The sequence below is a fragment of the Heloderma suspectum genome, chromosome 2, assembly GCF_057233095.1.
Source record: "Heloderma suspectum isolate Gila_16-S chromosome 2, 16-S_ref, whole genome shotgun sequence".
NCBI classification, from domain to species: domain Eukaryota; kingdom Metazoa; phylum Chordata; class Lepidosauria; order Squamata; family Helodermatidae; genus Heloderma; species Heloderma suspectum.
Window position 1 is genome coordinate 243388666 of NC_139459.1, and position 24628 is coordinate 243413293.

At 41.4% G+C, this 24628-nt stretch overlaps 1 protein-coding gene across 1 annotated transcript in view; it reads left to right on the top strand.

The window, feature by feature from the left end:
• Positions 1-24628, top strand: part of DOCK2 (dedicator of cytokinesis 2) — a 409918-nt gene that overhangs the window by 93114 nt on the left and 292176 nt on the right. The window contains 3 exon segments of the mRNA XM_084838639.1: positions 3975-4045; positions 4527-4633; positions 21664-21821. Of these exon segments, the coding sequence (XP_084694765.1) occupies positions 3975-4045; positions 4527-4633; positions 21664-21821 (336 nt within the window).

Consider the following 24628-nt stretch of genomic DNA (forward strand, 5'->3'; position numbering starts at 1 on the left):
AACTCTCCGCCATGACCTGTCCGTCTTGGGTGGCCCTGCACGGCATAGCTTATGGCTTCACTGAGTTACGCAAGCCCCTTCGCCACAACAAGGCAGTGATCCATGAAGGGGCAGTGATCCATGAAGGGGATGAGGAGCTCAGGGTACCATTAATAGGATTATACTCATTTTATCATTCCTGTGGGGTTGAATTGATTGGGCTGAAAGATAGTGACTTGCCTAAGGTCATTCAGTGGGGTTCGTAGTTGTGGGACTTTGAGCCCAACTAAGTCCCAACACTTGATCTGCTACATTGCACTTGTCTGATACTTTCTGATTGATATCAGTCAGGCTTGTGAAAAGTATACCCTTTAGCAATTCACAGATGGAAATAGAGAAATTTCTGGATTGCAGTATTGATTGTCTGGATAGGCGATCATTTTTTCAGGGAGGAAATGAAAGAGAAGAAGGGCAATGGCACTGGGTGTCCTTTCTGATGTCACTTGCTGTATGTGCAATTAATTTTAGTATAGTAAAAATGCTTTAGACCCTCACCCAGATAATTGAGATCCAAACTTGATGCACCATGGAACTTTCATTGTCATGATATCCAAAAGTTTTTCTGGAGTTTTTTTTTAAGGGCTAAGGTGCCCTGTGGAAGGGGAATATTCCTCTTACGCAGTTTTCCCAAGTTAAACTCACCCCCCAAAGCTGCTGTTTTCTCCACCGGGAAAAAGTTACAGGTATTATATGGGCATGTAAAAGAAAGGGTGAAACCTCTTGCCAGTGCTCCAGTCCTGAACTGAAACGGGGTCTCCAGGAGCTGCTTTGCTCTTAGCCCCCCATCCCACCTCTACCTGGAAGATCCTGTGCACAGATCTCCTGTGTCACACATAGTTTGGCTCTCAGTGTCTAGGAACTTGGGATAGGGAGCTGAAATCCAAAGAACCCTGGTGCACATGTGTGCTCACTAACAAATGTTTAAGAAGGGAGCCTGGACTTCTCCCTAACAGACAAAACAGGGGCAATGTCTTACCAGGAACACATGCCATAAAATAGGGACAGTTCCTGACAAATCCAAACAACTGGAGCATATAAAATATGCACTCATCTGTGGCAAGTGATCAGGCAATGAAGCTTTATGAAGATATTAAAGGATAATTGCTCCTTGGAGGGATCAATGCTATGGCCGCTAGTTGGCTGCTAGATGGCCATAGGATATGTGGTTTTCCGGGAACCGACCTCGGAGCCCGCACTCTGAGGTCGGTTCTCTGAGAACTGACCTTCCACCCTCCAGCGCTACCTTTCAGGCAGCTCAGAACAGCCCCATGCTCTGCGCTCGGAAGAGGAGTGCGGAGTGGTGAAAATGGGGCATTCTAGGGGGCATTCTGGGGTGGGGAAGGCAGAAATGCCGGTAGACACATCCTGCGTGTCATCCAGCAGCCGCTTTTCCCGCTCCGCCTTCCCACGGCTAGATAGCCAAAATCGGCTGTCTAGCCGCAAATGCAGGGCGGCTGAAGCATGGAGGAGACAATCCCCTCTGCACTTCTCCTATCCTGCCTTGGATAGGTGGACACCTCCAAGTTCGGAGGTGGACGCCTATCCCCATAAGATTGCACCCTAAGTCTACCAAGAACACTTGCAGGCATGTATCAGCAGGGGTGGGGGCAAGTAAAATTTTATATAGGCCTATAGCACTAACAGACTTATTGCAAGGTTGGTGGTAAGGCATTTCTCATTAATAGTTTTTGTTCTGAACTGGATTGTTGCTAAAAAGTTCCTCCTTGCTGGCCTGGGTCCAGTTCTTTTTGCATTTCTGATCTGTGCATTGAGGTTAAAAGTGCAGACCTATGTGCAACTTCTCTTTTCTCCCCTTTCCCCCATCTTCCAGTCAGTGGCATGGGTACCTGTGTGTCTCTTCATAATTTTGCCATTTAATCTCTCAGCCTCTCCCACTTTCCTGGGTTCTCCACCATGAAGAATGTTGAAAGATACTACAAGCCCAAATTGTCATAATCCCTTGGGCTCCTCTTTCCTTAAGCACTCACACATACACAGACATAGAGAGGCTTCAGTCTCACGCCTTTATTTCACTATTCACAGGTTCATTACAGATGCAAATCCTCGAAGACTCTCTGGCTACAAAGGAATGCCTCCAGGGGATTCAGGGGATCACTGAAAGTTGCTCTCAGTTTGAAAGGCTATCTGGCTAGGCTAACTTAGAGAGGGAGGTCTCACCCCGCCCGTGATGCTTCCCTGCATAGCCTCTCACGCATCGCTAACTGGTTGGACTGTCTGAGCTCCACCCCTAACATTTCCCTCTTAGCTCAGAGCAGCCACCTCACATCTCTTAGGTCACAGTCCTCAAGCCCCTCCTGCTCGCTGCTTCTCACAGAGGGGGGTAAGGTGGAAGCTTCATGCCCGGCCATCTGGGAGCTGGTAACCTGAGAAGCACGCCTATCCATATCTGAACCGGCTTGTGAAAATGCCTTCCCCAGTTCTGGCTGCTCCTCTTCTGAACCTGAGCTGCTAATTACCTGCGCTCAGAATCAGTCCTGACACAAATAGCTCTTAATTTTCCCTTCCCTTGATTCAGCTTCACAGAGCCAGTGTGGTGTAGTGACAAAAGTGTTGGACTAGGAGCTGGGAGATCCGGGTTCTAGGCCCCACTCGGCCATGGAAGCTCACTGGGTGACTTTGGGCCAGTCACAGACTCTCAGCCCAACCTACCTCACAGGGTTGTTGTTGTGAGGATAAAATGAAGAGGAGGAGGATAATGTAAGCTGCTTTGGGTTCCTTGCAAGAGGAAAAAAGGCGGGGTATAAATGCAATAAATAAATAAATAAATAAATAAATCTGTCAGCCGTTGTGGGGTCAAAATGATAGTCATAGCTGCCAGCTAACTTTTAGTCTGTGCTTTTGTCTCAGGGTCTGCTTGGGAGGGTCTGAGAAATCAGCACAGCATGAATTATAGTAGTGGTTGTGATTTCAGTTGATGTTACTGTCTTAAACCAGGCATGGGAGATTTCCAGTCTGTCAGCCAGATATGGCCAGCAGGGATTCCCCATCTGGTCTGCTAGCTTCTTTTCCATGCCCTGCCCACTCTCCTAGGTGGGAAAAGCTGTTTTATCCAATCAGCGTCTGATTGGAGAGAAGAGCTTTTCTCTGCTGAGCACTGCAAAGGGCTCCTTTTCTTAGCACTCAGCAGGGAAAAGCTCTTATTTCCAATCAGCTGCTGATTGGAGAGAAGAGCTTTTCCCTACAGGGAAGAGGGGGTGAAATCTAGGGAGGAAGCTGCTGAGTGATTCAGTCCTGCTTAATCCTGAGGCTTGTCCTGCCTGCTTCTGAGTAGGCATGCATAGGCTTGTCCAGCTTACTTATGAGTAGATGTGCTGCTCAGGCTTACTTCTGAATAGAGATGCAAAGGCTTGGTATTTGGGAGCTATTTAAAAATGCTGTTGTGTAATTAAGTTCTGTTTACTTCTGCTCAGACATGTAGAGGCTCACCTGCTTAATTCTGAGTAGGCTTAAAATGGTAAGAATCACATTTTGACTCTACCCATTCTGCCTTTCACCATGCCCACTTTGCCTTTGATCCTGCCCCCAGATTTAATGCGCCCCCCTGATTGGTTCAGATTGGAATTTGGCCCTTTGACTGAAAAACATTCCCCACCCTTGTTGTAAGCAATTTTCAGTTTCATTTGGGAATCTAATACATAAGATGAATGTGGGAACACAGCCAGGGACTTATCCTTCACAGTCTACACAGTCAGTTTTATTCTGATTGACTTCTCTGGAACTTCTGTGTTTTATTAACACACCTATGAACATTACTTGGGAATAAGTCCCCTTTTGAATGCTGTGGGACCTGGTTCTGAATAAAAATGCATAGGATTAGGCTGCAAGGGCCATACATTAGATTTTGAGCTTTAGTTTACACATGCTTTTGAAACACAGAAAAAGAGATCAAGTATTTTATTTTTTCTTTCTTTCAGGTGGCTGCCTTGAAGTATATTCCATCTGTTCTCCAAGATGTAGAAACAGTGTTTGATGTCAAATTACTTAGGTGAGCTCTGTTCAGAATGCAATAACATCTAGATGATTAGATGCCTGCACCTTTGGACTATACTGGTTCTGGTACATTTAAATATATTTACATTTCATATATCCATGGTGTATTGCAGCTGCAAACCATAGTTCTGGTGCTTCAATTCTATCTGATTTTAGGCAGAAACTAAGTGATGCAATTTGCATAAGAAATTTGTCTAGGAAGAATGGGCTCCTTGCTACCAGAAGCAGAACCTTTAGCTGTTTGTTTATAGAACAGGGACAAAATAATAACATGGGGGACAAAGCCTCTCATTCAATTACCCTGTTTTGAACAAGGGAATAATTCCTTATTCATATCAACTGGTTCATGTCACCTATTCTTAGAAACTGTTGCAAGTCGAAGTGTTTGTAAGACCATCCTGTTTTAACAGCTCCTTTAAAAAAAAAAACATATCAAACTAATCTGGCCTGTGCTTCATTATTCTATTTATTTGCAGTCAGCTCTTGTATGAATTTTACACTTGCGTTCCACCAAAAAAGCTACAAAAGCAAAAAGTGCATTCCATGAATGAAATAGTACGGAGCAACCTCTTTAAAAAACAAGGTAAGTTAATTCACACTGACCTGAGGGCTTTCTGCTTCTGTTTTAAATGCAGGATCATGATGGACTCTCTTTACACATGCTTCCTTTCCCCCCTCCCCTTTCCCCTTTATCTGAGTCTTTGTCAGGCTTGTTTCTGAGCGCAGGGAGTGGGATAGCAGTTCAGATTCTGAAGAAGAACCGCCAGACATGGGGAGGTGTTTTCCCAGGCTAGTCCAGACATGACTGGGCTGGCTTCTCAGGTTACAAATGCCCAGCTGGCTGAGGATGAGGGTTCCTCTTCACACACCCCTGTGAGAGACAGCGAACAGAAGGAGGCGGGGTTTGGAGAGTCTGATCTAATAGATGCCAGGCGCAGAGCAAAGACAGAGAAGGCAGGGGCGGAACTTAGACAGTCTACCCGATTGGCCTTGCGTGAGAAGCGGCACTCAGAAGCCTCACAAGACAGAGGGTCCTCCCCCCCTTAAGTTAGGCTACTAAGACCGCCTTCCTCTTTAAATGGTGGACAACTCTCTTCCTTTTGAATTCCCCTGAAGGCATTCCTTTGTAGACTAAGAGTCAACTGAGAATGTGCATCTGTATGACCCTGTGAAGTAATGGATTAAAAGCTGTAGACTGAAGCCTCTTGTCTGTGTTTGTCTTTGGTGTTGAAATAAAGTGGGGGCTAAAGGAATCCTGACAGTCTTCCATATGTTTCATGATCTAGCTCCTCTTCTTGCAGCTTTTCCTTTTTCACGGAGGGAACTCAAGTGGAACACAAGTGGGTTTATTTGATAGCGTATTATTCTGTTTTTAAATAGATCAGAGATAAAGGTCATTTAGTGCAGGAGGCACCCTGGAGGTTCACGATGTCATCTAAACGGCCCACAAACGTCCGTGAGGGAGCAATCTCAGTCACAAGATAAAAGCTCCGTGTGAAGAAGCCCCTTGAATATTAAAGGCAGTGTTAGCTACATTAACTTGTAGAAAGTTCAACCTGAACTTTAAAGTAAGCAAACTGATGTTCATAATTCAGAAGGAAATTGGGTCAGTTAATTAAATTTTATTTTAAATAGAATACTTTTTGGCCCAGGTGAACAAGAAACATTTTTACTGGAAGTAATACCAGATGGTATCCATCCTAGCATTCTCAGAGGACTCAAATAGGAAATTGCTGATCTTCTAACCAAACTATGTAACGTGTCCTTAAGATCGGTGTCTGTACCAGAGGACTGGAAGATGGCCAATGTAACACCATTTTTTTAAAGGGGATCCAGGGGGATCTGGAAAATTACAGGCCAGTCAGCTTAATGTCTGTCCTGGGTAAATTGGTTGAAGGCATTATTAAAGATAAAATTAATAAGCAGATAGAAGGACAAGCCCTGCTGAAAAGGAATGAACACCGCCTCTGCAAAGGTAAGTCCTATCTCACTAACCTTTTAGAGTTCTTTGAGAGTGTCAACAAAGATGTAGATGGGGTGACGTGGTAGATGTTGTTTACTTGGATTTCTAAAAGGCTTTTGACAAAGTCCCTCACCAAAGACTCCTGAGCAAACTTAGCAGTCACAGAATAAGAGGAGAGGTGGTCTTATGGATCAGTAACTGGTTAAGGAACAGAAAGCAGAAAGTAGGAATAAATGGTAAATTCTCCCAATGGACTGAATGGAGGAAAGTAAATAGTGGGGTCCCACAGGGATCTGTATTGAGACCAATGCTTTTCAATGTGTTCATATATGATCTGGAATTAGGAGTGAGCAGTGAAGTGGCCAGACTTGCAGCTGACACCAAATTATTTAGGGTGGTTAAAACAAAAGGCTCCAAAAGGATCTCTCCAAACTGGGAGAATGGGCATCCAAATGGCAAATGCAGTTCAATGTAAGCAAGTGTAAAGTAATGCACGTCGGGGCAAAAAATCCTAACTTCAGGTAGAAGCTGATAGGATCTGAGCTAGCGGTGACTTGGGGTTGGACTTGATGGTCTTAAAGGAACCTTCCAACCCTACTATTCTATGATTCTATACTATTCTATGACCAAGAAGGAGATCTTGGGGTTGTGGTGGACAGCTTGATGAAGATGTCAATGCAGTGTGCTGCCGCTGTAAAAAAAAGGCAAACTCCATGTTAGGCAAAATTAGAAAAGGAATTGAGAATAAAACTGCCAGTATCACATTGCCCTTATACAAAACTATGGTGTGAGCACATTTGGAATACTAGGTACAGTTCTGGTCACCATACCTAAAAAAGGATATTGTAGAGCTGGAAGAAGTACAGAAAAAGGCAACTAAAATGATCGAGGGGCTGGAGCGCCTCCTCTATGAGAGGAAGTTGCAACAGCTGGGATTGTTTAGCTTGGAAAAAAGGAGGGTAAGGGGAGACATGATAGAGGTGTATAAAATTATGCATGGTGAGGAGAATAGAATCCTCTAATTCTAATCCATATGAGAATCCTATTCCATTATTCCAACTGTGATTGCACAACAGATTTGCATAAAGGCATTGTGATGCTGGCTTTTAATTTTCAGTCCCCTTCTTTTGAATCACTTCTTTTAATCAGTTTTTTTTAAAAAAATATCTGATGCAAAGTGAGTTGACATTTTCATTGAGCTGTCTATTGTGACCCCTTGATCTCTTTCCTGGAAGTTCTGACCCCAATGGTGTATATGTGAAGTTAAGATTTTTTGCCCGAGTGTGCATCACTTTTCATTTATATTGAATCCCATTTGCTCTTTTATTGCCCAGTCACTTAATGGAGAGGAATCCTTTTGGAACTTAGTCTGCTTGGGTTTTCTCCATTTGTAATAATTCGGTGCCATCTGGAAAATTGGCCGCTTCACTGGTCAACCCTCACTCCAGATGTTTTCTGTGTAAGTTAAATAGCTCAAGTCTCAATATAGATCCTTGGTGGACTTCATTGCTTATTTTCCTCCATTTTCATTTCTTCCCACCTTCTGCTTCTTCATACAAATTGTTAATCCATAAGTGGACACGTCCCTTTTATCCCCAAGTTTCCTTGAGAGCTGTTGGTAAGGAATTTGGCAAAGGTTTGTGGAAGTCTATGTTAACTAGATTACCCCAATCCATATACTTGTTCACACTCTCAAATAACTGCAAAAGGTATGTAATGCAGGATTATCTTTATAGAAGCCATGCTGATTTTTTCTCACCAAGCTTGTTCTTCTACATGTTCAATCATTCTAGCTTTAACTATGTTTTCAACCAAATTACTCAGAGCTGATATTAAGGTAACTGTCCTGTAATTTCCTCTCTCTCTTCTGGATCCCTTGAAAAAAGGATTTTAGAGGAGAAAAAAAATCTCTATGGTCTCCCCCACCCCCATTCTTAATTGCTTAGAAGGGAATGTAAGATTTAGAAAAATCCTTGAAGAAATGAAGTCCATTGTCAAATAACAATAAAGAAATGTTATTGCTTAGATGAGAATGTACGATTTAGAAAATGTCCTTGAAGAAATGAAGTCCATTGTCAAATAACAATAAAGAAATGTTATTCAGAGTGTTTCTAACTACGTGTGAGAAGTTATTTGTAAAACAGTCAGGTTCCTTTCGACACTGTTGGTAAGAGAGGCAATCCATTTTTAATTGTGCCTGGAGGCTTGCACAATGGGCTCAAGAGCTTTTACAAAATTTAATGAGAGTAAATAAATGAACAAACTCTTCTCAGGTTGGAATACTGTGTTTTCCTTTTCAGACAGTGTTGGTGGGTTTTTAATTTTTTTAAAATTTAAGATAATGATTTTGTATGCTTTGGAACTGCTGTATAAAAAACTGAAATTATTTCCCTGGATCTTTTGGAATCGTGTATCTCCATTAAAGGATACAAGTTCAAACCCCGAATTCTACAGGGAATTTTTCCATATTTTAATGGACAGTTCGTTCCAAATGACTGTGTAACACCTTGAAAGATTTGTCAAGTGAACTTTAATATAGGAAACCATAGGGCTTTCTCATATGCCTAATATTTAATGAAGTTCATTTCTGCATCTTAAAATTGCAGCTGCTGAGCTGTTAAAACAATACCAAATATTGTCAATTTTAGCCAGAGAGAGTGAAGTTCTTAATGTAGATAACCTTGAAAGTACTGACTCCATAGGAACTCACTGATATACTGAGAATTGTTTATATTGCCACATTTAAAGAAGCAACTGAAAACATAATAAAGTAATGAAATGCATGATAATAAACATTTAAAGTCACAGAGGAAATACAAAAAAAATAATACAATTGGCAAATTATCTGGGGATCAAATGAATGGATAGATGAACTAATGATAGAAAAATCTATGTTGCTTTGAGATGTATCATAATAACTAGAGAATTTGCAGGAAAGATTCAACTGCCTTCAGAAATTTGGTTCTTTAAAATGGTAGGCCTCAGCCACAGTGTTGTAAAACGATGAGTATGCATACAATACCAGTGTGGATAAATTTGAAGCTTTGAAATATGTTTGAAGAATGCTTAGACTTTATGGTGCAGTCCTATGGTCTCTGGGAGGGCATTCTGGGGGCTATACAATACCACAGACCTCTTTCTCTGTAGGCAAAGAAGGAAGTCAGTCCCAGATGATGATGGAGCTTTCTGTTTTCGTGGTTGGTGGTGCTCCACTGTCAGTAAGGGTAAAAAAGGAGCATTCTGGGGGCATGTCAGGGGCTGTGATGAAATTGCAGTCAGCACTTCCAACCCTGCAAAGTAAAACAGGTTGCAAGATATCTTTTTTTGTATCTTTCTGAAGTAGGCTGCTATCACCCACATGGGTGAATCCAGGGTTTACACTTCTGGAAATGGGTAGGCCCCTTTTCCAGAGCTTCCTTTAAACTCCTTAAAACCAGGTCAGTGTGTTTGCCAAGTGGTCTAGGCGTGAACTAAAATCATCTCCAGTTTCCAGAGGAGTACTGAGTAATTCAAGAAACAAGCAGAGAGAAGTTTGGAAATGGTCAGTTGCTTTTAAAATAAAAGAGACATAGAATTAGCTAACTTTAACTGACTTAACTCACAAAGCCGCCTGGAGAATGAGGTCCACCTGGGACTCCACAGCATCACTTAGTCTTGCCTTGACTCTTTGCTAGCTGCTCAAAGACAAAGGAAGGTTTCACAAAGAAAGGAATTTCTATGGAGGCTGGGCAACTCCTAGAGAGGGAGTTTCAAACTGACCAGTCGGTACCAGGGATGTACTGATTATGTGTCCTCTAGGTGATTCCTGCATGTACCTGTTTCAGATAAGGCTGCATCATAAGGGAATCATAACCTTCAGATGTGGAGTAATGCAGACTTTTGGTGCCTATAGAATCCAGGTCATGTTTGGGCATGTCCTTTGTTCAGAACATTTCTAGAAGGCAGGAGGAAATTCAGGTTCATCACAGGGACAGATTGAGGGAAACGTCTTTTTCTGGACATGGCCCAGATTGGAAGGAAGCCACAACAACCCATGAACTGGTGTAATGGATTTCTGCCCCACTGGAAGCAACAGGAGGGAAATTTTCAAAAAATCAACGAAGAAAGAAAAGAAAAGGGAGGGGGGGGGAGGTTAAAAAGCCACTCATTATTTCCTTCTGCCTTGGCCAGCATGAGCAGGGATTTGAGAGTTCTTCCACCATGGATTCTCTCCCGCTCTGCCTGCCCATATGATTATTGTGCCCATAAAGTGTGCTTGGGGGAAATAAAGGTTTGATTAAAGTTATTCATGGTATTCAGACATGTACATGACTCAGCCATATATAGTGGATCTAGTAGATTGGAACTTTAATGGGATGCTGACTACAGTACTGCTTAAAAATTCAATATACAGTAGCTTTAATTTAAGGGGTATATATGTTTTGGGTTTTTTTAGAAGCTAAATTAGCCAATATGCCTGCAGAAAAAAACAATCGAAGAACATAATTGCAATGTATATTCCTCCCTCATATTCTAAAATCTAGCAGAAATGTAGCCCTGAGCCAAGTACTGAAGTACCAAATCTTTATAATTTCTTTGATTAATGTTAAAGTTTGTATGCTGCTATTCCAACAACAAAGTTGAGCTCAACATCGCAACAACAACAAGGAATTAAACAACAACAAAGAAATCACGCTGTTCTAAAATAACAATATAGTCCTATCGAAAAACGCACTATCAATAAAGCAAAAAGAAACACCCAAATAATCACTTAATGCAGTTCAATGCAAACACATCATTATTCAAAAATAATTTGTCAGAAATGGTTGCTGAGCAACCAGTCTGTTGCCAGCTGATGTAATCCCTCTGGGAAGTGGCTTCCTCATCTGGTGCAAGTAGACAATGCTCCAATTGACTCTTGTTTTCCTCTAAGCACCATAAAAGTGGAGAAGATAGGCTTCTGCTTGAGTGTAACCCAAAGGCTGCCGCTGTGGAGGCAGCAGCTTCTTTTACAGTTCCAGCCCCAAGGGAGGTGGAACTGGTCTTGCTCAACGAAATCAGCAAAACAAGTTGGGAAAAGCTTTTAGCATTGACCTCCTTTTTTAAAAGTGCGGCTTGCCACCAACCTCCATGTTCTTTGTCTGGTTTATTCTAATTATGCTTTAGATCTAGTGGAGTTATTCCAGAAAGAATCCTCAGCCACATCCTCAGCAATGTTTGTCAGACTAACTTTTGGCGAAATTGGAGTGTAAATTTTATGGGAACTAGATAAGCTTCTTGAGCATATTGACATGGTAGAGGCTGGCTAGTTTGTATAATAATTTCCCAGAGATTTTAATGGAGCCCTCTGTCATTTTGGCTAGGCATCCATAGGATTGTGCTCTAAATCATTTGCCGATGAAGTCATTTGCACGTTACCAGAGCTGAAATGTATGTGGAATGACTTTGGATATAATAATGGAGAAAAGGACTAGAAAATGTCTAAATTAGAAATAAATTGTGTGTGTGTGTGTGTGTGTGTGTAGGTGTGTGTATAATAGCATTATGTAGTATTTTTGAATGTTCAAGATGCTTCCTATCCATTATCTTGTAATCCTTACAACAACCCTGGATGTGAGGTCAGTATTATTATCCTGATATTGTACTTGGGGAGCTGAGGCTGAGAGAGAGTGCCTTGTTTAAGGGCCAAATTGGATCCAATGCTTGATCTGTCCTCCTAACGGTATTTTTTTAAAATTTAAAGCAGTTGCGGGAAGCTCTGATTTTGACCAGAGCAGCTGTGGGAGCAGGGGAGGATGCTTAATCCTTCTCCCCATCCTGTTTTCTGGACCAAAATTTTCCAGAAGCTTAGATAAGTCTTCCAGTGACAAACTATAGCTTGCTAGCTTTCCTTTCACAAAGGGCCAATCTAGATATGATGTCTTTGAACTGAACGTGCAGATTTTTAAAAATGTACTCGCATCCACTGAATGAGGCCAGGAGTTGGTGGGCAGATAACTATAGGACTGCAATGGGGGGAGATAACAAATCCTTTCCTCCATTTTGGGGAGGAGCATTTGCATTTCCTCCCAAGGCAAATAGCAGCTTTGGAGAAGAAGGGATTGTCCTCAGGAACACAGCAGAGGATGAAGGGATTAAATTATCCCTGCCTGCTGAGATACTGATAATTATCTTCCCACTCCCCTGATGCCACTATGTTCATGTTTTAAGCTGCATGTTAAATGCAAAAATGCACTTTTTAATGTCATGTGTAGTTTGGCCCTTATAAGAGCCATGTTTTTCTTAAGCATTTCCATTTTCCTTTTAATAACTACAAAAACTTCATTTTTACTTTGGGCTCAAATTTGCCCATGCACACCAGTGAGTAAAGATAAAATTTGGACTTTTGGAAGTGGGCCTGTTATTTCACATAAGTTGTCCAAAACAGAAAGAGACATGGAATAATCTCAACACTTTTCTATAGCTTCCATTTTAAAAATCCACACATGAAAAAAACAGAACAGAGAGAGTTGTATTTGTCAACATTAGTCGTACATGACGGAAAGCTCTTGAGAAATTACATTTTATACGGATGAAATCTGCTGCTCTAAGCAGGGCGATGGTTAGAAATCTCATACTGAATGGCAAATGTTCTTGTGATTGGAATGCTATATGGAGTACAGAGAGCTTCTTAAACCTTATATATTATAATATTTGAAAGAGGAAAGCTGAAACAGCAGATAGCAAGCTAATACTGGAGACAAACAGTTGTTGTTTTAGTTGCTGTAATTAAGGCAGGGATGGATGAATCTGTCAATTTTGGTTTTACTCAAGAACTGTTGAAGCATCAACAGTGCACGAACACACACAAGAGGGATGGGGCTGCATGTGACAGCCCTATGGTGAACCCTTCCAGATGACTGGAAAAGTAAGAAATGGGGAGAAACTGAAATTTTCAGAAAGATTCATCCATTCCTAATTCTAACACATCTGTTTGTTCCCCTCATGCTTACGTCATATTTTCATTTAATACTAAAACCGAAGACAAAATTCCAGTTCTCCAGTATGTTAAATAAAAATAAGATATTTTCGGGAATGAATCTGAGTGTGCGGAAATGTTTAGTAGCTCAGACTCAGAATGGAAACAGCCAGAACCAGGGGAGGCTCCCTCCCTAGTGAGCTCGGATATGGCAAGGCCTTCTTCTCAAGACCTTGGCACACAGATGGCTTGGCCTGAGGGGCCCCCATTCCTCCTCCAGGAGAACCCAGGTCTCAGGGGAGGAGCAGTGAGGGGCGTGATTTGATGGATGCTAGGGTTCGTCGCAGAGCGAAGCGGGAAAAGGTAGAGGCAGAGCTCAGATGCTCTACCAGGTTGGCTATGCGTGACAGCCTACATAGGAGGGAGCAACTGTAAGGGAGGGGCATCCCCCCTAAGCTAGTCTGGCAGGGAAGGTCTTGTTTCAAACTGCCTGCAACTTCTCTAACTTCCACTTCAGCTCCTGTATTGGTATTCCTAATTGTGTGGAGTAGCTGTTTCCTTTGTAGCCTGAGAGTTTCCTAGAATTTGCATTTGTAAAGGACCTGGTCGTTAACTAATAAAGTAGTGAGCCTGAAGCCTGGTATCCTGGAGTGTGTTGATTGCGAAGGGGGTGGATGAAGGAACATGATAGATATAAGCCAACAGTAGTAATAAGAGTTGAATAATGTGGTTGTATAACAGCTAGCTTGGGGCTCCTGTGTGTTTAATCAAAGTACATCAGTTTTTAAAACAGTTTTTAAGATATCATTCAGCTAAGGGCAAAGATTCTTGTTGCTTTAAAGATCATAATTGCAAAAAATACATTTAATGTCTTGTGAAAGTTAATAATTCTGTTAAAACATGTTACATACTGGTATTTTCCATAACTAAAGTTTACAGAACTGACAGTGAATTCAACGGTCAGTATACACTCACACACGTAAACAACCCTCAGGCAGTAAACATTTCTGTACTGTGGAGAGTTTACAGTTTATCTGAAAACATCTGTTTTAAAATCTTGAATTAGAGCAAAAACCTAAATGTACAGGAGATCCTTTTTTGAAAATGGTATACAATAGAATAGGCATCCAGAGCATTCTGCATAATAAAAAAATCAATTTTATAGAATTATACAAATATGTATCCTTTGTTTTTTTAATAAAAGGAGAACACATGTTAGAAATCTTCATTAGAGACACATTGCAACTGGAGGTATATATACTGCAAGAGCCTTAGATAGTTTGCTTCTAAAACTTACTCAATCCAGAAATCTCTTGGGCTGCAGAAGTTTGTTTTGGCCTAGACAACTGGTCTCTACTCAAACTGCAACTGAAGAATTGTTGTTGCTGGTTTCTTATCGTCAAAACAGATGTCAAGTGAGAGATCTTTGACTGGATCTCCCAAGTTCTCAATTTTATTTTGAAGTAACTTCAAGGGGTTGCTAGTTTGATCAGGCAAGGAGCCCTGCAGAAATGGGAATGGCAGTGGGGTCATACAGATCTGAATATATGCTTCCAGTTCAGTCCTGGGAAGAAGATACTGTTATTTTCTCTGAGCAATGAGAAGTACCAGGCGTGTAGTGCGGTTTACTTTAGAAGGAGGTCACTGGGAGTTAATGGAATCTTGTCATATTTGAGTTTATTTGTAATATACAGGTTGAGCACAGGTGGTTGGCTTAAACTCCCCAACGGACAGCCAACATCCATTGCCAAACATCAGGTCTCCAGAGAGTGGCAGGTAGCCTCTCAGAAAGTTGTTAGTGTATAGAATGCAAAGGTGGAGGTCTCTTTGAGCCAAACAATGTTATGGAGTGAGAAAGAGAGCCAAGCTAGAGTGTAAGTGTGGGTGGCCCTGATTCAGCTTGGGATCACCACACTCCAGGAGGGGAGATTTAAACCTTTCCCAGATCATTTCTCCCCATTATCTCTGCCCGGGGGTGGGTGGGTAGGCAATATAAAAATGGGGGAAAGTCCTCCATTGATGTCAATGGAGACTTTTTTCTTTTTTTCTACCCCCCCCATGGGGGGATTTCTGAAAAAAATCAGTGTGTGGGGGGGAGGTTTAACTGTCCCTTCCCAGAGCTTGGTGGGCCAAGTCCAAATCACAGCCATGTGTACTCACACATTAGTTTGGCGTTCTGTCTTTCTCAGTCTCTCTTCAACCTAGATTGCATTATTATTAGCAAGGAGTTGAGGGAAAAATCATGCCCACTTTTAAGTATTTCCTAGCCATTCAGAAGACATAAAGACCACCATCTAACAATTAGCTCTCATGGACACACATCACCAGAATATTCAAACATGAACACCCCTTTGTCAGTTCCAAGACTCTGGCCAGCTATTGCCTTGAGACAACCCACAGTAATAGTCCTATTCAATGAAATCTGATAACAAACCTCATTGCAGACTTGTCTCGACAGGGTCATAGTGTCGGGTTTGTTTGTTTTTTCAGAAAGGCCTGATTAATTGTATGGTGACACATTCTGTGGCATATTTAGCTTTTTCCATGCATTGACTTAGGACTGGTGCACATTAGATTATCACAAGTTTATGTGGTGTAAAAAAATCAGGTAGGCAACATTTTTGAACATGTGGGCACATTTGGCGATTTGAGAAATTGTCATGGGCACCACAACAAAATAGCTGCTGTGGGAGACCTGGCCAGTCACAAAGGACAAGTAACTTGCCCCAAAGATTTGAGTACAAGGCAGAGGTACCCAACACACTAAATGACTCCTTTAAACCCCCATTATCAGTGCCAGCAGAAACCTAGTTCACCGAAGGCAAACTCTGCATACATATACTGTATGCATACATACGCATATCCCTTCTCCGCCTCACTGCAAGCTCACAAAAAAACATACTTAGTCTTTCTCAGGATCCCTCCAACCCCCACCCTCCAAAACCCTTTCTCAGCCTGCAGCTGGCAACCATCTTCATTTCCTAAGAATGTCTTTGAGCCATGTCGTCCAGAAGCATTCATGGTAAATGAAGATGGTTGTAGCTGGGGCCCTCACTTTGGGTTGAAGTGATCCCAGCTGATGGTAAGAAAATGTGTTAATTAAAAAAAACAAAAACAAAACTAGGACGGTTAGGGCACCTTGGTGGGTGCCAAATAAGGTGTCTGGGTGGGTGCCAAAGAAGGCTTAGGGCACATTAGTGGGTGCCAAAGTAAGTGTCTGGGGCACATTGGTGTCCATCTGCACCACACCACGTTGCCTACCCCTGCTTTAAATTATTACCTGTAGTCGCTGTCTCCATGGTACAAGTTTGTAATATAGTTCTCCACATGAAGAGGGTGACTTTCTCTACCACCACACACCTTTCTGGGGGATCCTTTTGTGATAGTGAGGAAAAAACAGTTCAGTCTGCATGGTGCTGCACAGAAACAGCTGGCTGCAGGGAGGCAGCCACCACACCAAGCAATAACATGTATTCATAAGTAGCAGCAATGTAAAGATAATGGGTACCCCTTGGGACTGGGGGTAGGGAGACCTTAGTTCAGATCCTCACTCAGTCTTGAAGTTCACTCGGTGGCCTTGGGTAAGTCATCTTTTTTTAAGCCTAACTTAACTTTCCTCATGAGGTTGTTGTGGTGATAAAATAGCACACCATGAGCACTTTTGAGGAAGGGCAGGATATAAATGAGATAACTATACTAGCCTTCATATGGCAGCTGTTTTGTGTGCATTGGCCCTTGGTTTGAACCTAGTGTGACAGAAAGTTGCTGTGCTCTAACATTATTATTAGAGTACGTTCTGACAGTAATGCCCACCTCTGACGAAGCTACTAGAACCAGTAGAAGGGAACACGTTGGTCTGTCAGCTGAATGCTGGGATTCAAAGAGCTTCTGTACACCTTCCCAAGTGCTCTTTTTTTGCTCCCAGCAGAGTTTTTTCCTTGTTTTTTTCCTTTAAAAGTTGACCCCTGTGCCATATTGAAAATTGTTTTTTGATGCTCTCCTCATTTTCTAAAGCAGTGTGCCATGGCTGCTGCTTGAGAAAAACATGTCTAAAGCTCCCATGGACACACAGAAGTAGCTGAATGGTTCTTTGGATCCTGCCTGGAGTTTCCTTCACTTCTATTTAGTTTTTGCCTGAGGGAGGTGCAGGAGTGAAAACTACAAAGGCTGCTTTTGACTTCATGTGTTGTTCCATTATATGCTCTTGTTTGGATTGCAGCTGTGGTCCTTCTTGTGCCTTGGCTTTTACAGTAGCATGCTTTGTAACACAAATCTTATGTTAAAAATTAAATGGAAATTATGAGAGGCGAAGATACGATATGTATCACAGGACATGAATTTATGCACAACCTATTATGCAAGCAACTACACATTCAAAACAGTTTGCCGCCACTATAGGTGAAGTCAATTTCAGTATTAGTTGCCACAAGCTTTTTGGGGGTGGGGGAGAGGTGGAATTAAGATTCAATTATGTTTGCTATTATTAAAGCAAACATAAGCTTTAATAATAGCTTCGGCTATTGGGCGGTATAGAAATGAAAGAAAGAAAGAAAGAAAGAAAGAAAGAAAGAAATCTGAAGTGGAATGAATATAAATAGCTATATAAATTTCTATTTCTAATAATAAAATGCCTGCATAGCTAAATTAAAGGCTAGAAAGAGAATGATTACATTATTTTAATAGGAAAGATTAACATTGTAAATTGAATATTAGTTGATTCATTGACATGATGAATGGAAAATGTATAGGAATTTGAAGTATTTCATAAATAGGCAACCAATCTTGCATAGTTAGCATATTTCCCCCTACTTTGTGGCAGTTACTGCATGGTCTAATTTTTTCATATGCAGAACGCTCAAACCATGATTATATATTATAAACAGTGACAAAAACAAATTACTGTTTTCTAATATATATGTGTGTGTGCTGCTCTGTTTTGCATCTGTAGGAGACTTTTAAAGCCTGCATGAAACAGATGCTGAAACTATTTGTATCTAGAATGTGGTAAAAAAAAATTCAGATGTGATTGTTCCTGCTTTTGTTTTCCATTCAGAAAGAGAGTCAGAGAAAATGCTATCTTTTGTTTTAGTAAATTCAATTTGAGCCAAATATCTATGGAAGTATCTGAAGGTCTACACAGTGTTCTACTTCAGGGTAGAATAACGGGGCTAAAACAGACCTTACTTTAAATCCATGTCTTGCAGTATGTCTCCCCCACCCACTTTTTTTTTTTTTTTACTCTAGATTAGGTTCAGGGGCCCTGATCTGGAGCAGAACTCTAGCATAGGGGTAGGGGGACTTTTAAGATCTGCATTGCCCCCCCCTGCAGCTACTCTAGAGTAAAAATGGAAGAAAAACCATAGCTGCTAGATAATGTCTGCTCTGGCCCTCAGACAGAGTTCCCTCCCGCCATGTGCTCCTCCCATGCAGTTGTGGGTACATCTTAAGGGTGTCTTCTAAGTCGTTCTACTGCCTAGGCATTTCCCCATCATTTTATAGTATAGGCATTTTTCTTTGTCCTGTGTGTATTAATTTACATCTGCTGTTTCAGCCCTTCTTTTCACTCAGTAACTTTTTCAGTTCCATAACGATACAAACATTTAATGCTCTAGCTGCCTAATTGCACCCAATTCATCTTCTCTTACCTTACTTCAAGAAAGACTTACAAGCATTAAAAACAACAATTGAGAACTTGGACAACCGCCAAGGAACTCCTATTTATTGGGTCATAGAAGAAATTCACCTAAATCCTGACATAAATGCATTCTTCCCCAGAGATGTTCAGACTAGACAGTGTAAATGTTATTTTCATATACCTTGTGGTCTTGAGATGGTAACTGGGTAATAAATTCAAAAAATAAATAATAAAAATAAATAAGTGTCCATAGGCATTTCAGTTCATCCAAACATGCTGAAGATATACACTAGGGATGTCAAGCTAAGTGTATTTAAAATTAAAATTTGCACAAAAAGTAAGGCTTCAGGTTATGTAGTAAATTGTGCTTGCTAAGTATGCCTCAATTATTAATGTCAGTGGCTAGGATTTATGGAGAAAGGAAACATCTAGAAACTTAAGAACAGCCACAGCTCATTCTGGACCTGCGAATAGCATAACCAAACTTTCTCTGCAGTTCCAATATGATCCCCACAAATAGCAAGATACCCCACCCCCAAATTCTGCCATAAGCCCTTTCTGGTTTAGTCCTATACCCCATTTTATGCCATTCTGGTAAGTCCTCCGACCCTCAAGAGCAGATTTTTTTGAGGGTGCAAGGGACTGCGCTGAGATAGGAGGTGCAGAACAACCCCACTGCATGAGTGGAATTCCACTCATTCTTCTCTGGAGCCAGCTGCTCAGCCTTCTTCCCCCACCAATTCTTCAGATTCTGCTCAACTCCCACTATTTTGACTGACTTCTGCCTTTCATCAGTCCATTTCTAAAACCCATGCTAGGCTATTCTCTCATTTGTACCTTGTATAAATGAGAGACCCTGCATTATCAACATGTATTTATAAGTAGCAGCAAAGAAACAATATATTGCTGCCTCTGTTGAATCCTTTACATGCTACCCGCATAGCACATAGAGTTGCCCATGGCTTATTACATGGCAGCCCTAAGGACACAATGGATCCATCAAAGGACTGCTGTGATATGTTTGCTAGGCACTTCCAAGATAAAATCTCTTGCATCCGCTGAGACTTAGACACCAGTGTTACAGCAGGTGAATCAGATGAGGTATCCAGAGCACAGTCTTGTCCAGTTTGCTTGGATGGATTTCAGTTGGTACAGCTCAAGGACGTTGACAAGGTGCTTGGTCAGGTTTATGCAACCACTTTCATACTGGACCTTGCCCCTCTTGGCTTATGAAAACTAGCAGGGACGGAATAGCCGGCTGGGCCATGGACATGATCAATGCTTCCTTGCAAGAGAGGGTGGTCCCGGGCCACCTGAATGAGGCAGCGGTGAGACCACTCTTGAAGAAATCTGCTGTGGACCCAAAAAATCTCAATAACTTTAGACTGGTGGGAAATGTTCCTTTCCTGGGCAAGGTCCTTGGGTGGGTGGTTGCCAACCAGCTACAGACTGTCTTTGATGAGACCAATTATCAGGAACCACTTCAGTTAGGTTTCAGGATGACTTTTGGCACGGAAACAGCCTTGGTCATCCTTGTATGATGACCTACGTCAGAGAGACAGGGAGAATGTGACCTTGTTGATTCTCCTTGATCTCTCAGCAGCTTTTGATACCATTGACCATGGTATCCTTCCAGAGTGATTGTCTGAGTTGGGAGTAGTATGTACTACATTGCAGTGGTTTTGTTCCTATTTGGATGGTCAGCTCCAGAAGGTGATGCCTGGGTGATACTGCTTGGCCCCATGGATTCTCAAGTATTGGGTTCCCCAGGGGTCAGTTTTGTCCCCCATGCTGTTCTAGAATCTACATGAAACTGTTGAGTGGGGTCATCCGGAGGTTTGGAGTGCATTGTCATCAGTATGCTGATGACATGCTGCTCTGTTTTCATCTTCATCTGGTGAGGCTGCGGATGTGCTAGATCAGTGCCTGGCTGTGACAATGGACTGGATGAGGGCTAATAAACTGAAGTTCAATCCAGAGAAGACTGAGATGCTATTAGTGGGTGGTTCCTCTGACCAGATAGGAGGTGCTCAGTCTTTCTGGATGGGATTGCACTCCCCCTGAAAGAGCAGGTTCATAGCTTGGAGGTTCACCTGGAGCCATCTTTGTCACTTGAGGCTAAGGCGGCCTCAGTGGCATGGATTCCTTCTACCAGCTTCAGTTGGTGGCCCAGCTCCACGCTGCTATCTGGACAGAGAAAACCTGGCTTCAGTAGTTTATGCTCTGGTAATTTCCAAGTTTGATTACTGCAATGCACTCTACATGGGGCTGCCTTTGAAGACAGTTCAGAAGCTGCAGCTTGTGCAAAATGCAGAACCTAGACTGATAACGGGAGCCAGAAGGTCCAAACATATAACACCGATTCTGGCCTGCCTGCACCGGCCACCTATACATTTCTGATCCCGATTCATTACAAAGCATTACATCATGGCTTGGGAGCACAATACTTGACAGAGCAGTTGTCCCAGTGTGAACCTACCCATGCACTATGATTGTCATCTGAGGTCCTCTCAATGATGCCCCCCCCAACAATAGAATGATCTCCCCAGTGAGGCTTGCCTGGTGTCAACACTTGTCATCTTTTCGGCACCAGGTTAAGATCTGCTTCTACTCCCGGGTATTTGACACCATATAATAAAAATGTTTAACAAGTCCTGGGATATCTTAGTGTTGATTGTTAAAAATCGTGTGTGTGTGTGTGTGTGTGTGTGAGAGAGAGAGAGAGAGAGAGAGAGAGAGAGATGTTGTATGTGAATGGTTTTTATATTATGTTACAATATTGTATTTTATGGCTTTTAATCTTTGTTCTCACCTTTGGCTATTGAGCAGTATGGAAATGTAATAAATGAAATGAATTCAGTTATTTAGAAAATTAATTTCTACTAGTCTTTCTTTACAGTTACATTAGTAAGATGCTGGGGGATGAAAGCTAGAATGCTCTAAATTGAAGGAGGTTAGAATGAAGAGTAGCAGTGGCAGGGAGAGTTGCATTGTATATGTAAAAAAAAAAAAAAAAAGGAAATGTGACAATATTTGTGACTTTGACTCCTCTTCTAAGTAGCAAATTATTACTTTCAGAATGTAGAGACATCCTGCTCCCTGTCATTACCAAAGAACTGACGGAATTACTGGATCCAAATTACTGTTTCAAAGATGCACAGATACAGCTCCAAGAGAAGAAGTATTGCGTTGAATTACTCAACAGCATCCTGGAAGTTCTCAGCTGTCAAGATGCAGTGAGTATTGATGAGGACAGTGATTATGTAGCAGGTCCCAGTTGGTTGTAAGCCTGTGCTGATTAAATTGTAAAATATTGATGCTGATGACTATCACTTAAATTCTAAATATAACAGGGCCTTGATGGATTGAACTAGTTCTCATAGTTTTCAGTGTGACACTGGATACAAAGTAGCAATTTTCCCCTCCTGATTTTCAGGTTCATTTGCTTTGACATGACATCAATCCTGAATCAGCTTCATGTTCTTAAAACCAAGGCAAGCTGTTTTCTTACACTGTGTCATTAATATTATGCACACAAAGCATTGTTTCGAGATTGGGAAAATGCCATGGGCTCCCTTCTCGTGTGCTGTGGGTTAAGGCTAACCAAGATTATCTATGGTTTCAAACCCACTTTAAATCATGGTTTTGAGGAATTTAGTCCTAAACATAGTAAGTGCCAGTGTGCAGCTGTACTTCTAAACCATCATTAAAGCAAACAATGGAAGGTGGAAAGCTGGAGGTTGGGAAGTCCACTGTTCGTCCCTGATATCGAAACCACAATTGCATTTGTGCTGAACCACTGAGAGCACTGTATCAGCAAATCTGATAAGAGGGTACATGACCAACTCATATTTATACATTTTGTGATTCTGATAAATGTTCAAAACTGCTTTGAGTTGTTAGAGGAATAACTAGCTTCTAAGAGTTAGTGATATAGGTGAACTTTGAATGGCAACTGTCACACTGATAACTCCCAGGTTCTTAATAGTATAATAGTACTGTTATAATATGTAATGTTAATATCAGCTGCAGCACAAACTTGCTTTTCATATTTTTGATATGTAGTCTAGCTGCATGCATACATCAAATGCATTTAAAGAACATGTCAGATTTCTTCAAATTCATGAAAAGATTCCTGGGATTTATTTTAAGGAGTGCAGGAATCATAATCAGCATATATTTATAAAAACACCTTCCCTAATCTGCATTTTGTAAATTTGTACTAGTGGGTAACTACTAGTGGATGTGTGTTTACTGATGGTTGGCTTCTGACATTGAAGATGACCTGGTTTAGAAAATTGGTATGATTTTTTCCATAGCACACACTTATATAAGCAACTTTACACTTTGCTTGCAAGAGAAATAATTTATCTGGAACAATGGAAACATAATTGGATGGATTGTTGGAGAGTTAATGCATCGCTCAGTGGGGACATCATGCTAATACTCCTGAGCAACTGGCAGGATTTTTTAAATCATCTGGAGAGTATGAGTGGGGAAGCTGCAGATAGACAGATCTGTCAGTTCTCGTTTCTGACTTTTCCAATCTTAAGTTATTTCATCCTGAACGTTGAGAATTTGTTTATTTAAAGTTCACATGAAAATTTGTACTAATTTTCTAATTCTACTAATTTGTACTAAATGTACACCAATGTAAATTTGTGTACATTTCTCCTAAAACACATTTTTAACATAATTTTGCTTAATATGCACTTTTTTGCAATAAGGTTCAAAAGTGTGAAATTAGGTAGGTTTGCATTAAAATGAGAACTGAATTAATTTCATTCCCATAGGGAAAGCTGTTCACAAGAGGCTTCCTGGAACCTTGTGGAAGTGTTTCAAGTTGGAGCCCAAGAGTAGTGAAGGGTGCAAGAATTATTGAGTTGACTTAGGAAGTGCATGCCTACACTTCCTGGTCCTGTACTCAATGATAGTTGAAGATATGCTTAGTATGTACAGCAGGAAAATGTTTATTTCCAAACAAAGTTTAATTTTAGTTTAAAATGTACATTAAAAACTAGATGTTAACATAATGCAGGGTCTTCCTTTCCTGTGTTTTAATATACCTGCAAGGTTAGTGCAGTTAAACTAAATATTTAGAATCCAACTTGAGATAGATGAGGTGCTCTTTCGATGCCCTCTATGCTGCTGCTGCTATGGATGCATAAAATGGGAGAGAGATGATGATCTGGCTGACACAACACGACAGCCTGCCATGCATTAAATTACCCACAAGGGTGGTCATGTCATGCCAGGTGCCTGTAGGTGCCATTTTTACATGGTGTCCAGCTTGTCATAGCTTGTCATGTTGTGTGAACCCAGGTAGCAGGGAACCCTCAAATAAAACAAGCCATACGTTATTTGGGGGTTGTCTAACCCTCAAACAACCCTGGCACCTAGGTTCACATGACACAACAAGCCCTGGCAAGCCAGACACCATGCAAAAATCGTGCCCATGGGCACCCAGCACAACATAACAGCCCCTGTAGATAAATTAATCCACTGTGGGCTGTCGTGTCACACAAACCAGGTCATTCTGTTAAGAGCCTAGTTCTCTGGACGTTGGGATCATAGCTTTTCATTTTGGGGTGTGGCATTTCAGCCAAATGATTATACCGCCTCTCCTCTTTGGGAAGAAACAATAAGAATGTTTGATTTAACATGAGCGTGTTACGTTCCCACCACCTTCCAGCAAATTTTGCAGCTGGGTTCATTATCTAGATTTATAAATTCATCTGTTACAATAGGAGCAAGCCTATAACACTAAACCTTATTTGAATTGTGTGGCTGTAATGCCCCCTTGACATCTAAAGTGTAGTTGTTTAAGATAATTACAGAGTGAATGTGGTATAGATATTATAATGTGCTTTCATGTTTTACATAGCTTTTACCACACAGGACTCAGAGTCAGTGATAGCTTTTCTCTTGCCATGCTTGGCAATAGTTGTTTGTGATAATGCTAAGTTGACTAGCACTAGTTGACAAAGTTGTGCATTCAATGTGAAAAGGCCACATTAAAACCGAAAGATGAAAAATGTCTGAT